The 16156-nt window shown below is 67.8% G+C and overlaps 1 protein-coding gene across 2 annotated transcripts in view; it reads right to left on the reverse strand.

Annotated features, from left to right (window-relative positions):
• Positions 1-2056: 2056 nt before the first annotated feature.
• The window catches only part of RBFOX3 (RNA binding fox-1 homolog 3), a 188704-nt gene continuing 174604 nt past the window's right edge, over positions 2057-16156 (reverse strand). For both annotated transcript variants that reach the window (XM_075044130.1, XM_075044131.1), the window contains 11 exons: positions 9385-9636; positions 8428-8565; positions 7842-7895; positions 7223-7315; positions 5968-6028; positions 5629-5682; positions 5216-5348; positions 4595-4634; positions 3928-3989; positions 3520-3598; positions 2057-2455 (listed from right to left, as the gene is read on the reverse strand). In XM_075044130.1, the coding sequence (XP_074900231.1) occupies positions 2411-2455; positions 3520-3598; positions 3928-3989; positions 4595-4634; positions 5216-5348; positions 5629-5682; positions 5968-6028; positions 7223-7315; positions 7842-7895; positions 8428-8565; positions 9385-9636 (1011 nt within the window). In that variant the 3' untranslated portion in view covers positions 2057-2410. The remainder of the gene's footprint in view (positions 2456-3519; positions 3599-3927; positions 3990-4594; positions 4635-5215; positions 5349-5628; positions 5683-5967; positions 6029-7222; positions 7316-7841; positions 7896-8427; positions 8566-9384; positions 9637-16156) is intronic.

The raw sequence follows: 16156 nt of genomic DNA on the forward strand, positions 1-16156 counted from the left end.
GGGCACCTGCCATGCCGGCACCCCGCTCTCTTGCTATGGCGAGGCCGGAGGCCCTGGCGTGTTCCCCCCTTGCCTGCTGCAGGCTGCAGCCCCCTGCCCAGAGGCGTGCCAGGATGGCCAGACCCGCCGTGCCAGCCACGGCCCCGTGCCAGCACCCCAGTCAAAACTTGAGTCGCCCTGGTTGAAGAAAGAAATCTTTATTAATAATTTCAATAATAATAATAATCCTTGTAATAATAATAATAATAATAATAATAATAATAATACTGTTTATTAGAATGGTCACACCTTTGAAGCATACAGAATGGGCCGGCGCCAGCCTGCGCACCGGCGGCCGGCGCAGGGGTTTGCTGTAAGGAAGAAGCCAGTACAGCGATGGAAGGAGCTTTGTACAGGGGCGGGGGCGCGGGGCCGGGGTGGCTGGGGCTATGTACACCGGGAATAGAAAAGGGGGAGCTCGTCGCTGGAGCATCGGGGGCGTCTGCAGACTATAAAGTGAGGTTTGAGGAGTGGCGGAGCCACGCGGGGCAGGGTGCGGGGGGGGGGGCTGAGCGCGAGGCCGCCCTACGGGACAGACCTGCACCCCGGGGTGGGCTCCGCAGCGCCCCGTGCCGCTGCGCACCGGACCTGGCGCGCCGGCTGCTGCAGATGGACCCCGGGGCTCGGGCCGGTCCCCGTGGGCGATGCCAGCCCCCGGTCCTGGGCGATGCAATGGCCGAGACCCCACGCTGAGGGCTGGTGGGGTCCCGCTGTCTCGGGCAGGGACGGGTGGCCGTAAGCATGTCCCGCGCCACGGAGCAGGCGGGAGCGGGAGCAGGATCGGGGCAGTCCCCGTCCCGGCTCAGCGCAGGGGGCCGCGAGCGGCGTTGGTCAGGGCTGCTCCCTGCGGGGTGGGAGCCCCAGGTGCGTCAGGGGATGGAGGGGAGGGAGGGGAAAGGGATCGCAAGCGAGTTGCAAGCTCCTCTTAACAAAAATTCCCTTTAAAAGGCAGAGGCTCATCCCCCTGCAACGCCCAGCGCCTCAGCAAAGCGGCCGCACCACCACCCCAGCTCCGTACGGGAGCCGAGGCCTCGCACACTTGACACGCTGATGACCGGCAAGCGCCGTAGCGCCGTAGCTTGGGAAACACGAAGCCAAGTTCCCACCCCGGCGCCCAGTCCCCAGAGCCGGGGAAGGGGCGGCGTGCCGCAGCGCTCCGCTGGCACCCCCAGCGCCGCCGCGCCGGGGCTGAAAGGAAGACGTGGTGCCCAGGCCCTGCGCCTGGGCGGGCGGAGGCCCCTCCGGATGCCCCCACGCTCGGCGGCGCGCCGGCTCTCCCTCCCTGCCACGGGCTGCGGGGCCGGGGCGGAGAGGGACCCCTCTGGCACGTCCGGCCGGTCCGTGCTCGCCGCGGCGCTCCTCCGGGACTCGCTCGCTCGGTGCGTGTGTGGACGGTATGGGACTTTCACTTGGCTGTTACCGCTTTGCTTTTTTTTTTTTTTTTGTTGCTTTGCTTTTAATTTTTTTATTTTTGATTTTTTTGTGTGTGTGTGGATTTTTTTTGCCCTTCCTGGTCCCAGAAGGAAACGGCCGCGGTTTCACTACAACAGAAACAGAGAGGCAGATCTTTCGCTGGAGCGGCTTGCGGGGCGGCCTGGCCGAGCCGCTGGCCGGGGGGGGGGGGATGCAGGCGCCAGCCCGGCCCCCCGAGCCCCACACCGCACCCCACGCCCGCGCAGCCAGCCTGCCGCACCGGAGCTCCTCCGCAGAGCGGCGCGGTCGGCCCAGAGAAGCGCTACTGCCCGGGGCGCCGTCCCCGGGGTCCCGCACCTGCCCCAGCCTGGCTCCGTCCCCGGGGCCTGCGGCAGCCCCCGCCGGCTCCTCTCTCTCCTACGGGGGGGGCAGAGGGGCCGCTCCGGGGCTGCCGTCAGCGCCGCGTCCCCCGCGCCCGCGGGCAGAGCATCCCCTCCTGCCTCGCGGGGCGGACGAGCCCTCCGCGCCCCCAGCCGGGGCAGCGCCCGCTGGGGCTCGGGCCGGGGCCGTGGAGCCGCGCGGGGACCCCGCGACCCGGCTTTGGGAACGGGGTGCCGGCGGGGCCGAGGGCTGGCCCCGCTCCCCGCAGCCCCCGGGGGTGCCGGGGGCGGGAGCCGCCCGTGGCCCCGTGGCCCTCGGCGGCACGAGGCGCGGGGCCGCGCCGGCGCGGGCGGACGGCGCAGGAGAGGCGGGCGGGCGGCGGGACGGAGCAGCTTGAGGTAACCCTACGGGTGTGGGCTGCCGTGGCTCAGCGGAGCCCGGCCTGAGCCCCAGCCCCAGCCCGGCCGGGCAGGGCCCGCGGTTCCTCCAGAGGCTCGGCCTCGGCTCTGTCTGCCTGGTTTGGTTTGGTGCTAGTGAGCAGTCAGTGTTAGTGGTGGGAGGGGCTGTGTCTGTCTTGCTAGTAGGGAGTGAAGCGGCTGTACCCTCCTCGGTATAGACTAGCCTGCAACATCAAAGATGAAAAAAAAGCCAATCAGTATTCGAGAGAGAGGCAAAGCCCAGTTCTTCCCTTTTTTTTCCTTTTTTTTTTTTTTTTTTCCTCTTTAAAATGACACCAAATCGCTTCTGTCCTTGGGACGTGAGGGGTGGGCAGGGCTGAGGGTGCCCAGGGCTGCCCTGGTTCTGGGACGGCCACGAGTGCTGCCTTGGAGCCGTGCGCGGGCCAGGGGCTGCAGGGTGCCCCAAGCCCCGGTGCCCCCAGCACGGCACCACCGTGGGCAGGTCTCCTCCCGCCTGCAGTGACCGCGGAGGAGCCCGTCCCATCCCCGCTGCAGCACTGGGCTGGTACCCACCCTGCCCATCCCCGCGGGACGGAGGGGCCACGGCCCCTCGCTAGCGGCTGCCTGGGACCGGGGGTGCCGAGGGGCGCTCGGCAGCCCGGTCCCAGCCGGGGTAGGGGGGGGTGTGTTTAAAAAAAAAGGAAGAAAAAGATGGGTTGGCTTTGAGATCCCGCCCATGAGTGGGATTTTTCATCTTTGATGCTGGTTGTGAAGCTAGCTAAGAGCCGTGGCGCGTGGGTGGGCTGCAGGCGCCGGCGCGCGCACGCGTGCTTCCCTGTGCGTGGCTGCGCACCGGGGCCTGGGGACACGGCCCTGCGCCGGGGACGAGAAAGAGGGTCCCAGTCCCCGGGCAGGGCCCTGGGGGGCTGCCCAGGCAGCCGGCGCAGGGGGCAGCCGGGCCCCCGGGAAGCGGCGTGCGCGGGCAGGACTGCGTGCGGATACGGGGGGCTGGGCGTAACGGGGCACATGGGGTGGAGGCGTGGGGGTGGGGGGGGGCCTCCTCTCTTGCTTGCCTGCGGACAGAGCCAGGCGGGGGCCGCGCCGCTCCTGCTACCGCCGCCGGCTCCCGGCTCCCCCTCCCACAGCCCCCGTGTGCCGGGCTGCCCCGCGCCCCTCGCCTGCCCCGGCACCCCGCAGGCTCCCCGGGCTGCCGTGCCGGCCCCCCCTCCCCGGGGCTGGCTGCAGCTCGCGCTGGGAAGCAAAGAAAGGCCGTGGGGGCTGCTCTTACCATGGTGCCGATGCTGTACGTGGCGGCGGGGCCGATGGTGTGGTGGTACGGGTCTGCCGCTGCATACACTCTGCCGTAACTAGGAGCAAACACAGCGGCGGGCGTTAGCGACCGGCGTTGGGGTCCCGTCTCCCCTCAGCAGCCCCCCTTCCCAGCCGCTGCTTCCCCCTGCTGCGCCTGGGAGCCCCCCGGGACCTCCCTGCTTCTCCCTGCCTGGGCGCCAGTCCTTTTCAGAACGAGCCCAAGGGGAGCGCAGGGGCCCCCGTTTGCAGGACACCCTCATCGTGCCTGGCTCCGTCCTCGTCCCGCGGGGCACAAAAGCTGAGGTGTGTCACACCGGGCAGTACGGGGGGTGAAATGGGTCTTCCCCCACACCGGGAGCAATGCCCGCGGTGCAGCAGTGCTTACCTGTCGCTGTATGCTGCCGCTGCTGCCGCGGGCTGGGCGTATCTGTAGGCGGCATAGCCCCCCTGCAGTGGAGGAGAGATTGCTGTCAGGGAGGGGGCAGCACCCACCGGGGGAGGCTCGGGGGGCCGGGGCAGCTGGGCACCCCCTGGGCACTGCCACGGAGCAGTGGTGGGACCCTGTGGGGAGCCGGTACCCGTGCTACCAGGCGTGCACCAGCCTCATTACCATTCCCCAGGGGCTTTCACAAACATTAACCTTAAAAAATTAAATTTCCAGAGGAGAGAATGTCACCTCCCTGATCGCTTTAATGAGGTGTCACGTTAGATAAATCCTTCAGCCACCCGCCTGAAATATCGCCAATGGCTTCTTAAATATGGAGGTTAAATGCTGGTGTAAGACAGCGCACTGGTGCTCACCGAGGCCGTAAATCCCACGCGGTGCTGGCCCTGGGAGGGGCCTGGCTGGGGGCACAGGACCCTGCGTGGTGCCACCTCGCTCGCTCCGGAGGAGCCGCGCTCACGTCCGCGCTCTGCCTGGGCTCCAGCTGCCTTCCCCAGGGGAAGGGGCTGGCAGGGGGCAGACCCCAACGCGGAGCTGCCCGGTGCCACTCACCCCCCGCCCCAGCACAGGGTCTCTGGCACGGCCCAGACCCCGGCACGGCACTTACGTAGATCTCAGCTCCGTAGAACCCGTCCTGGTAGACGACCCTGCAAATGAGGTGAAGGCGTCAGAGCCCGGCCGAGAGGGACTGGGGTGCAGCCAGTTGAACTGGGGGAGCTGCTTCCAGCGGTGCAGCCGACAGGCCAGGAGTGGCCGTCCAGGCAGCCCGAGGGCACGTCCCGGGCTGGGACTCCTGGCAGGGATGTGGGGACAGGCAGAGGGCATAGCCAAGGGCAGGGCTGCCACAAGGATGGAGACGTCCAGGGCATGATCACCGCTGGGAGCAACTGAATGGCCACATCTTGCCATGGCCGTGCCTGACACCAGAGCGGCGGCGTGTGCCGGGAGAGAAAGTATTTCTATTAAACCAACCAACGCAGCTGGAATAACGGTCTGTGCTTTGGGGCACAGGAGGCTGGTGAGCATGTGGGTCATGCCGAGGAGCAGCAGCCTGGGGGGGGGTTCACAGAGCCCGAGGCCAGGCAGGCGCTGGGGGAGCTGCAGCCCGTTCCCGAAGCGCGAGAGCCCGGCAATGCCGATGCTGACGGCAGCAGAATCGGAGCGACGCGGCAGCAAATGATCCCCCCGCCCCAAGGCAGGCAGTGCCCGCCGCTGCCCGGGTACTCACGCGCCGTAGGTGGGGATGGGCGGTGGCGGCGGCGCAGCCCGGAAGGTGTTGTAGACGGCGCGTCCTCGTCCCCGTAAGTGTGCCCCTCGGTAGGCCACGGCCGTCCCCGTGGCGGGGTACGGGAACCCCGTTACTGCGGGAGGGAGGGAACAAACGTGGGCTTTCCGCAGCAGCTCCCCGCAGCGCACGGCTGGGACCCCCGGCAGCCACCGCGGGACGTCCCATGCCAGAGCCCGCCTCTGCCCCATGGCCTGCGGGGACGCAGCCCCGCAGGGATGCTGGGGCGAGGGGAGCTGCGCATGCAGGGGTGCAGGAGGAGGAGAGGGGCCGGGGGCTGCTCGGCAGGGTCGGACACGGTGTGGGGCCAACGTTCGGGGGGACCCACAGCGAGGCTGGTCCCGAGGTGACGTTACCTGCGTAGAACTCAGGGCCGTAGACCGCTCCCACCACTGGGTTCAGCTTCCAGCCTGTGGGCAGGGAGAGCCGGTGAGGCCGGGGGCATCCTCCCCGCGGTGTTCCCCCCACCCCCCCGGCTGCGCTCCGAGGGGCCACAGCTCCCATCCCCGCTCGGCCGCTGGGCATGGGGTGCCCGGGGGGGGCCGCATCCCTGTGCTGGGCAGGCAGCGGCCGCTCTCCCGTCTGCCCAAGGGTGCGGAGGGCGTTTGCTGCAGCTCAGTGGCAGCCTGGCAGCAAGGGTGCCCAGGGATGCCCCGGCCCACCGCAGCTCCAGCTCTCCTCGTGCTGGCCCTTACCGTTGGTGTAGGGGTTGGCAGCCTTCTTGTTCGTCATGACCCGGGCCGTGGCGTTGTTCACCTGCAGAGAGAGGGGATGGGAGCTCAGCACCTGCGGGCAGCAGGGCTGGCGAGGCCGCAGTCCAGGGCCCGCTCGGCTGCGCTCGGCGCACGTTGCTGCTGCTTCAGGTGCCGGAGCGAAGGATGCCAGCCGCACGGGGAGACACGGGAAGAGTCTCTGCCCGCAGCCGCCCCGCTGTGATGCAGTCCTGCCCATACCCCCGGCCAGCACAGGCCTCCCAGCTCCAGCAATGAGCACTGGTCGGGCTGCTGGCCGATACCCTGACCGCGGCAGTGCCGTGCTCAGGCTTAGTCCTGACGTGCCGCTGCCAGGCTCGGCCGCCTCCTGTCCCCACCCCGTGCCCAACCCAGCCTGCAGGAAGGACACACTCGTGGCAGGCGTCCGGGCCGCTCCTGCAAGCGCCCGCGAGCTCCTGCCTGGCTTTGTCGGACCATGTTCTCCGACACGCACGGCCCGTCCACGGGGCATCGCTGTGCCCTGCCAGGCTGCCCTTCCCTGCACTCAGCATTGTTGGGGACGTTTGTGTCCCAGTCCCTCTGCCACGTGCTGTCCCGCTTCCCACCGCTTGCCGGCGATCAGCAAGGTGCTGCCAACGAACGGGCAGAGCCTGATCCCTCTGCCTGGCTTGAAGAAATAAAAGCCTCGGGGGCCGGGCAGCGTGGCAGCTGCCTGCACAGCGGGCACGGGAGCCCTGCGCAGCATCCTTCCCTCCTGGGCACGGGGGAGGGGGGGACGGCACGCGGAGCAGAGAGCCCCTCTCCTCCCTGCAGAGCTCGGGGCGGCTGCGTGGTGGGCAACGAGGGCTGCAGGCAGCTGGGGTCTGCCAGACCCCTCCGTAACTGGCAAAATGCAGCCAGAGCCCGGGCCGGTGCCCCAGCTCTCCCCACACGCAGGAGGTTCGCGTGAGCCAGACGCTCCTTGCGCCAAGTGACGACCTTCCCAGCAACCGGCACTCATGCTCCCGTGCCGCATTCACGGATGCATGCACGCGCCGGGCAAGCCTCCCCTGGGGCATGCGGGACTGGTGCGGGACCCGGGGCTGCCCCGAAGTGTCCCCTGCCCCGGCTCTCCCCTGCCTGCAGCCCCCCCAGCAGCTCTGCCCTGCCCGCAGCCGCCGGCAGGAGAGGGCCCCCAGGCAGGGTGGAGGGGACGCACGCACACGCAGGCATGGCACTAGCACACTTATCTGAGCACCTCAATCTTCCGGCCCTCTACGATGGTGCCATTCAGCTTCTCCCGTGCCCGGTCGGCATCTGTGCTAGTTTCAAAAGTTACAAACCCAAAACCCTGTGAGCAGAGGAGAAAAGGAGAAAGAAAGAGACAGAGAGAGACAGAGAGAGGGTGCGGGGACAGAGAGAGAGAGGGGGTGAATCAGGAGAGCTGGCGCAGGAGATGAGGCTGCCGCAGTGCAGAGATGGAGAGCCCGGGCCGGGTCCCCCGCTGGGTCTGGGGGTCCCGGCTGAGGCCCCAGCATCGCCTGCGAGCTGGGAAAAGAGTCTGGGAGAGGGGCACAGAAAGCAGGGAAGATACAACAGAGACATCCACACACAGAGGGACAAGAGCTGCCTGTGCGGGGAGGGGCAGAGCGAGCCCTCCCCTCCCTCCGGCGCTCGGGGCGCAGGGACCCACACAGCCCCCTCAGCCGGCGCAGGGCAGTGGGACGGGGCTGCCCCGAGATGGGGTACCCCATGCCTGGGTCCCCCGGGGCAGCAGAGGAGGGCAGAGCGGGCAGAGGAGCTGCCGGCCATCCCGGCTCTGCCTGGCCCCCTCCCCAGGGCTTGCCATAATGGTGCCGGCCGCGGGCAGCACCCACCTTGGAGCCCCGCTCATTGAAAATGATCTCCACGTCCAGGATCTTCCCGAATTGCTGCAAGCAGAGAGAGCAGAGGCATGAGCACCCGCAAAGCTCCTGCCCCGCGCCCGCACCCGCACCCGGGGCTGCTGGCACAGGGCTCTGCGCCCAGCCGGGCCAGGGACGGGCAGGGGGCTGCCTTGGGGGCCAGACCGGGGGACCCTCGGTGCCATGCAGGGGAGAGCCCCTGTCCCTCCCATGGCACCTGCTCTTCCAGAACTTGAGGAATATCACCCAAAAATCTCATTAGCCTGCACTGCTCTGAATCCTAATGAGGGCTGGGAAGGGGACAAGGGGAGGGAAAAGGGCTCTGTATCACTGCCCCCTCCATGCACGGGCCTTGGTTCAACAGCCCGGCTGTTAACCAGGGGGCAAATCCTGCAAACCACCGCTCCCCACCAGCAGCGGCACGGAGGTACCCGGGCATGCCGCAGGCTGGGCAGGATGGGCCCTTGGTATGGGACAGTGCCGGGGTCCCTGGGGTGCCGCGGGGCAGCACCTGAGCGGAGAGCAGGGGATGCAGGTGGCTGGATGGGGCTGGACTCACCCCAAACATTTGCCGCAGGTCAGGGTCCCGGAATCGGAAGGGGATGTTGGAGACGTGTAACCTCTTGGGCTGCTGCTTGTCTGTGTTGTCTGAGGAGTGTAGCTGCTGGCTGTCTGTCTGTGCCGCCTCGTCTGTCTGCTGTGGGAAGCACCGCCGGCCGTCAGCCCCCGGCATTGCCAGCCCCGCGTCCCTGGCGGGTGTCCGGGCTCAGGGACTGTCCCCCTCCCCTGTGCTTGGCCCTGCCTGTCTCCAGGGACACCCTGGACCCTGCAGTCCCCAAGCTCTAGGCAGCACCCCACGGGTCTCCCTGCAGCCCGGCGAGTCGGGGGAATGCCAGAGGGAATCTCTGCCTGCGGGGAATCGGGAACCAGCCTGCACTTCCCCGCCTCAGCCGATGCTGCCAGCGGGGTCAGGGCATCATCTGCCCAATAAGTGGTGCCAGGGACCTGGGGGGCTAAGTGCTGGGGGGGGGTGTGTGTGCAGGGAGCACACCGCAAGGAGGGGGAGGCCTGGGAGAGTGCGGGGGGTGACCCACTCCAGAAAGCCAGCCGGCATCGGGTGGTCTCGCGCCAGTCTCTCTCCCCTCCGTCAGCCCGGTGGCACGGTGCCCGGGGGCCGTGACCGCGGCACAGGGGTGTGCTCGGGGCAGGGGGTGGCAGACCCCGCACGCGGGGCTGCCGTGGCCAGGCTGGGAAGCGCTCGGCTCAGCATTTTCCCCGGCGCTGCATTACAACCCCGTAATTGAAGCTATCTGGTGGGAAGGCAGCCAAGCAGGTAGATTACAAGTGATTAGAAATGACGGGGGGGGCTGCGAGGGAAGGAGCTGGCGGCCGCGGCACCCAGCCCGGCGCCCCGAGGGACCGCAGCCAGGCAAGCGCTGCTGCCCTGGCACCCCTCCCAGCAGCTCCGGCGCTGCCCTCGGACCCCCACCCGCCCCCGTGGACACCGTTCCCTTACCGGTACCGTCTGCGTCCCTGCTATGGACTGTGTGCTGGCGTCGGTGCCCGGCTGCTCGGCGTGGCTCTGTGCTGGTGTGTAGAGGGTCATGGCGTGCTCCGGTACTGTGCTTTGCCCCGAGTAGTCCTGCGTGGGGTGGGGGTGCGGTGGTGCGTACTCTGCGGGGATCCCGTTCTGGGGGGGTGGGGGGTACTGGGCCGGGGGGTAGGGCTGAGCCATCGCGTCCGGCGGAGCCGTGGCGTCCTGGTTACCCTGCCGAGACAGCGGCACCATCCCCCTTACCCACTGACGTCCCTGGGGTGCCTGGGCTGCGACCTGCCCCGGGGAGGGGTCCTGGTCCCCGCAGCCAGACCCAGGCCCCCCAGCCCCACCACGCCCCAGCCTTTGGCGTCCCCCCTCCAAACCCTGGCCTGTCTCTGTGCCACGGCAGCTCTTGGGTCGCATCGCCCGCAGCTGAGCCCCCATCCTCTCCTGCTCTGGGGCCCAGCCTGCCCAGTGCACTGCGGCTCGGGCAGCGGGAGGATGGAGCCCCCCGCTGCGGGCCTTAACTAGGGGAGCCTGCACATCACCCTCTCCGCAGGGAAGGAAACCAGGGCAGCCCTTGATTTGGAGCCCAACGTGGGGCAAAGCAAAGCCAGGCTGGCAACGTCGCTCCGGGGGGGCTGCACAGCACCAGCGCCTGCCAGCAGCAAAGCCGGCATCTTGGCGACGGTGGTGGCAGCGAAGGGGAGCGGGGCTGGGGAGGCAGGGAGGGGCGGCCGGGGAGGGATGTTGATGGCCCCTTAGCAAACACCAGAGAGGGATCAATTAACTGTTAAATATTTGATTAGGCCCTTTGCTCTAACGCAGCCAGCCTGGCCGCCCCGGTCAAACGGGGTGAGCTGCACCCACACCATGGGCCGAGGGCTGCCCATTGCCTGCCGGCAGGGGGGGGCGGCAGGGGGGGCTGCCAGCCTGTGCCTCTCTTGCACACCCATCCACCATCCATCCTCACAGCCCCGCGTACACCCGCAGGCTCTCCCCCCTTGCACACGCGTGTGCTGCACCCACCGCCGCACAGACGCCCACCGCGGCGCACAGCAGCAGCCCCCGCCGGCAGCCAAGGGCTGCAAACGCTCGAGCCAGCGCGCGGGGCAGCGCCGGCAGCCCCTCGGATGCTTTACAACCCGCCGTGGCAGCCTCTCACCCATGAAATACATCGGTGGCTCAGCCTGTGGAGACAAGCTCCTTAATTGTGTGTGTGGCCAATTTATGGTGCGGAGGGACGGCGGGGGGCAGGCGTGGGGCCGCGCTGCTCGCTGCTGTCCCCCAGTCGGCAGGGCCGTCGCGCCTGCGAGGGAGGCAGCGGAGCCCGCGCCGGGGGCACGGCGGGGACCACATGCAAACCCAGCGTGAATAATCCCGCTACAGATCTGCAAGTCATTGGCAGGCTCGCCAGCGCCTTCCCGTGCTGACTCAGCTGCTCGGGACGCACCAGCCAGATGCACCTGCCAGCACGGCCTGGGGCTGCCGATGCTGCAGGACGGCAGAGCCCCATCCCCGGCACTGCCCCCGAGCCGGGCAGCCGGGGCCAACGCTCCTACCTGTACTGTGGGTGCAAACCTCATCTCGCAGGCTGGAGGGTTTCCATCCTGCACTCAGCCTGGCCCCGGCACCTGAGCCTGCTCCAGGGAGCGGGCAGATACCGAACAGTCACAGCGGTCACGGTCCCCGTGCCCGACACTCCCTGCCTGCATCCCTGATGCCCAGTGCCCGACCCTCCCTGCCTGCAGCACTCCTGGACGCTGGACATCCATCCTTGCTGTCACCGTAGCCAGGATCAGCCACCAACACGGTGGGGATGGGCACTGCTGCCCAGGCAGAAAGAGCCAGCGGGCAGGGGGACGCAGACGGGTGCCAGGGCAGGGACCATCCCCACCTGCCCAGGTCTTGGGCCCCGCTGGCTCCTTGCCAGCCTGTCCCGACAGCCACGTTCATATCTGTTATTAATTAGGGCTGTCGCAGTGCTTGTCAGCCCAAGTATTATTTCATTCAGGGACCATTAGGTTCCCCTGTTTTGCTGCTCGCCGTCGCCGGGGCTGCTGGTGCTGCAGAGGCGCAGATCTATGGCTCCCAGCACCTCCCTCCCGCCAGCGCTGCCTGTCCGTGCCCAGGGATGGGGCTGCTCGGCTCAGTGGCGGGGGGCTGCCGGGGGCGAGGGCCCCGCGGGGAGGGCGATGGCGACGGGTTTGGCTGCGCAATGCCCGTTGACGTCACGGGGAAACGGCTGCTGCTCGGCTCCACACCCCGTGCTGCCTGCGTCCTTCCCCGCCGGCTGCTCTGGGCTGCCTGCAGCGTGGGAAAAGCCCCGTCCCTGGGCAGCCCTGGGCAGTGAGGGGGCCCCTCTGCTCTTCCCGGGAAGGTTACTGGGGCCCCGGCCCCATGGCAGCCCCTGAGCCTGCACCAGGAGCAGCCCCTTCCCTGGGTCCTTCCCTGCGCCGAGTGCCCGGGGGGTCCTGGGGACCCACCTCTGCACCCCAGGGGAGGCAGCCAGACGGCACCAGCCTGCAGCCAGGTGCTTCCATCTTGGGGTGCCCAGCCCTGTGGGGAACCCGTGGCGCAGTGCCAGCCGGTGGGTGCCAAGGACAGGGGGCTCCGACGGGCATCCCTTGCTCACGCACTGCATGTCCCTCCCAGCAGCAGGAGGGATGGTCCTGCATGGCGCTTTGTGGGGCAGCTTTCCACACTTGCATTAAAAGAAAATCTGATTATTAATAGCCCATGGCCCTCATTTAGTAAACGAGTCAGGAGATTAGTGCAGTGCCCAAGACCAAGTGTGGAGCAAAGCCGGCGGTATTTAACACGGCACGGGGGGCACGAGCAGCACCCCGCCACCTCCGGACCCCACGCTGCCCATCTGCTCAGGCAGGATGCCGGCAGGCTGTGGCACAGCCCTGTACCAAAACACCGTGGCCCTGGGGACGGCAGCAGAGGCCTTCGCTGTCAAGGGGAGAAGCGGCTCTGGGAAGCGTGGCACGCGCCGCTGCATCCTGCGGGCTGGCGGGCGTCCTGCTGCCTCCCAGCTCCTTGGCAGACCACTGCGCTGAGGAGCCTGGGGCCAGGGGAACCCCCCCCGGGGAGAGGCTCCAATCCAGCCGGCTGCGGGACGCTGCTCCCCAAGCCCAGCCCTGGAGGGCAGAGCTGGGGGGACCCCGAGGGCGCCTGCGTGGTGTCCCCTGTGCGGCATCCCCTGCCCTGCCCACGGCTCAGCCTCACACCACCAGCCCTGCGCAGCAGCTGCTGCAGCAGGCAGGGGTGGATATCATCTTTAGCTGATTAAATGTCCCTCATTAACGAGTTTCTTTAATTAATGAAGTTTTTTTGTTTGCTCCACTTGCTTTCTCCCCACCGCACTCTGCCTCCTCAGCACAATCCAGGCCATCTCCTTTCAAGTCATTTAGCGCGTGGGGCCGGTTCCTGCCGACGCCGCACTTTGGTGATTGTGCCTGTCAGCTCAGGGCTGACGACGCCATTTTTAACATTTGCTCCTTTTTAAGAAAATAACGCACCAGGAGCCCCCGAACGCAGAGGATGTGTCTGAGCAATTAGCTGAGCGCAGAGCACCTGCACTCACAATAGGGCACCCACTGGCCCCAGGCACCCTGCAACGTGCCACCACACCTTGCCCGCGATGGGCGTCCTGCCGGCATGGTGCAAAGGTGCAGCGTGAGAGCTCCCCTGAGTTATCGACCGCTCACGAGCAACCGTCACCTGCTGCCACCCGCCTCCAGCCATGGACGGGCAGCGCGGTGGTCCCATGGTGGTCCCGCAAAGCCAGCCAGCGAGCTGTGCCCACACTCAGCCAGAGCCTTTGCTTGCACACGCGGTCACAATTTACAACCAGGCAGCAGCCTGTCCTGGGGCTGGTCCCCTCCCCTGCGACCCCGCAGCCACCACAAATGTGCCCAGAGTTTCCTCCAACAGCCTCGCGGCCGTCCTACCACCTCGGCCCAGCCCTGCTCTCCTCTCTAGCCCAGGGCGACCCACACCCGGCCAGCTCTGCCTGCGGATGTCCCCTTCCCACGTGCTGCACTCAGGCCAGTGCTGCTGGTGCAGGGGTGGCACGGCACCACCTGGTCATGGCACACGTGCAGCCTGGAAGCCAGCATGCTGAGCCCCGGAGCAGCTGGGGAGGGGGCACAGTCCCATCACCACGTATCTGCCCACTGCCAGCGAGAAAGGAGTCCCCGGAGCAGCACACAATGAGGAGCCTGCAGCCACGGGTGGCCGGGAAGCAAAGGCAGCACGGATCTGCAGGCAGCCCAGCCCAGCTCCGGCCCCCAGGGCTGGTGGCTGTCCCGCTCCTTCCACTGGGAACCAGCCACCCGCCGAGGGGTGCAGCGAGGGGCCGGGGTCCTAACCCCACCACAGCATCCAAGGAGCTTGTCGAGACGTTCCTCCAAGCTGCAAAGCCTCGGTGGGCAGCACATCCCGCAGGCAGCGCAGGCAGCGCAGGCAGCAAGCGCATTACTCTGACCCAGACTGGCTCCTGCTTGCTCGCTCCCTGTCAGGGCGTCCCCTTGCCGCACGGCGAGGCAGCCCGAGGTCAGAGCCGAACGCAGGGAAGGATGTTGAGCAATTCCCCGAGGGCACCCCAGCCTGCCGCTCTGCCAGCGCCAGGGCAGCCGCTCGCTGCTGCAACAGGTCTGCAGCGCGCTGCTGCAGCTGGACCTGCCGTGCCCGCCAGCAGGACACGGAGCTGGGGACAGACCGGGGCCGACGGCAGCGTCTGCCCTCGTGCCCGCTGCCGCGGAGCAGGATGGTGCAGCAGTGCCGTGCTGTGCCGGGTGGCAGAGACGGGCTCAGCGAACGCCCGGCGGCGGCAGGAGGGTCCTCGCACGGCCTCACGTGCCCCCCAGGCACCCAGGGGTCGCGCGGCCGTGCCACCACCGCGGGCTGCTGCGAGGCCGTGCCCGGCACGGCTCATCTGCGTGACAGCCACGACGTCCCCCCTTCGATCCAGCCGCTCGCTCATGCTAATGACTGTCAACATGAAACAGAGGCCGTGAAGGGGAAGAAAATTACTCCCTGAAAAGGAATTGACTGATCCCCGTCATTTCTCAAGGAATCACTGACCTGTGAATATTTCATTACCCAAAATGCTGCGCCATCCATACAAAGCAGCGCGCCCGGCCCCGAGCAGGCACCAGCCACAGAGCCCCGGGCTGCAGCGGGGGAGCGGGGTCGGGGTGCTGGCCGCGGGGACGTCCCTGGCCCAGGAGGGACAAGCCCTGTCCGCCGTGGGGGCCAGCGGATCGCTTCTCCTCTCCTCCCCAGAACGGGGGCCATCGCGGCCCCACAGAGAGCTGGGGGGGGACAACGGGGGAATCACCCCCCCGGGAAGGAGCCGTGAAAGGAGGTGAGGAGCTGCGGAGGCTGGAGGTAGCAGCCGCCGTGCTTAATGTCTTCATTAACGAGGAGGCAGGGGAGGGGTGAGAGCCTGCTAATGGCATCTGCCGGGGATGCTCAAGTGGGAAGCTCTGCAAAGAGCAGCGGGGCTGGAGAGAACAGGCAGGACCCGAGGGGCAGGAGCGATGGCGCGAGAGGAGGAGGAGGAGGAGGAGGAGGAGGAGGAGCGGGGGGGGGAAGGCAGGCCAGCCTGCTGGCATGGGAAAAAAGACCATTTTTCCAGGCAGCCACAAACTGTCCCGGCACCTTCTGCCCCCCCTCCCCTGCACCAGGACCCTGAAAGAGGGGAGCTGCCTCTTGCCAGCCCAGGGCAGCGGGGCCAGCTCCTGCCCTCAGCCCCGTGAGCCCCCCCCGGCAGAGCCCGGCTGCCGCGGCTGCCGCACGGCCAGGGCCGGACGCTGCTTCCCCTCTGCCCGCGGGAGCCCGGCGAGGAAGGACGTGGCGGCCAGCGGCCCCGCAGTACCCAGCAAGAGGGGGGACGAGACGCCAACCCCGGGGCGCAGACCGGACCGCGCATCCCTGTCACCTCCTGCGTGGGGCGGGGGGGGGAGCAGGGTCCGGTCCCGGCTCCTGGCTCTGCCAGCCGGAAACTTCGGAGCTGAGGCTGCATGAAATATTCATGAAGTAAATGGTGCAATTTCATCTGCATTCAGCCAACTTCATGTATATTTCAGAGTATTATGAAATGATAATGTTGTGTAACCGAGGCGAGACGGGGGTGCTTGGGGGGGCTCCCGGCCACCCCCCACGTGCACGTGGCTGACATCTCCCAGGCTCGCGTGTACCTGTGCTGCTGCACCGGGGAGGGACAGGGCTGCGTCACTGCCGGAGACGTGACAGGATCAGGCCTGCAGTCAGCAGGAGGACCACGGCTCCAGGACGCGCGGCACTCTCCTCCCTCCTGAGCAGGGCCTGGCATCGCCGGCGGTGCCAGGGCTCACCCACAGCAGCTCCCGGCATCGCCGGGACTCACCCCTAGTAGCTCCCAGCCCCAAGCAGATGCTGCTGGAGGGCAGCAGCCAGGCCAGCCCCCCCGGCACAGCTCTTCTTACAGGCACACCGGAGCGACGCAGACCTGGCACACGCAGTGCTGGCCGGGATTCCCAGCACCGCTTGGCCCCCAGTGGCCGCCAAAGGGTTTGGGACAGGTGGGCACATGAGGCACAAGCTTGGCCACTGAGCCCGGGGATGGGGACAGGCTGGAGAGGACCAGAGTCCTCAGCAGTGTCTGCCTGAGCTACCTGCTCCTCCTGAGCGTCAGATGCGGGTGCCCACGCACCGCACGGCTCTGCGCACCAGGGTGACCAAGCCACGCCAGAGGCTG

The sequence above is a fragment of the Buteo buteo genome, chromosome 13 (assembly GCF_964188355.1).
Source record: "Buteo buteo chromosome 13, bButBut1.hap1.1, whole genome shotgun sequence".
In the NCBI taxonomy this organism is placed as follows: domain Eukaryota; kingdom Metazoa; phylum Chordata; class Aves; order Accipitriformes; family Accipitridae; genus Buteo; species Buteo buteo.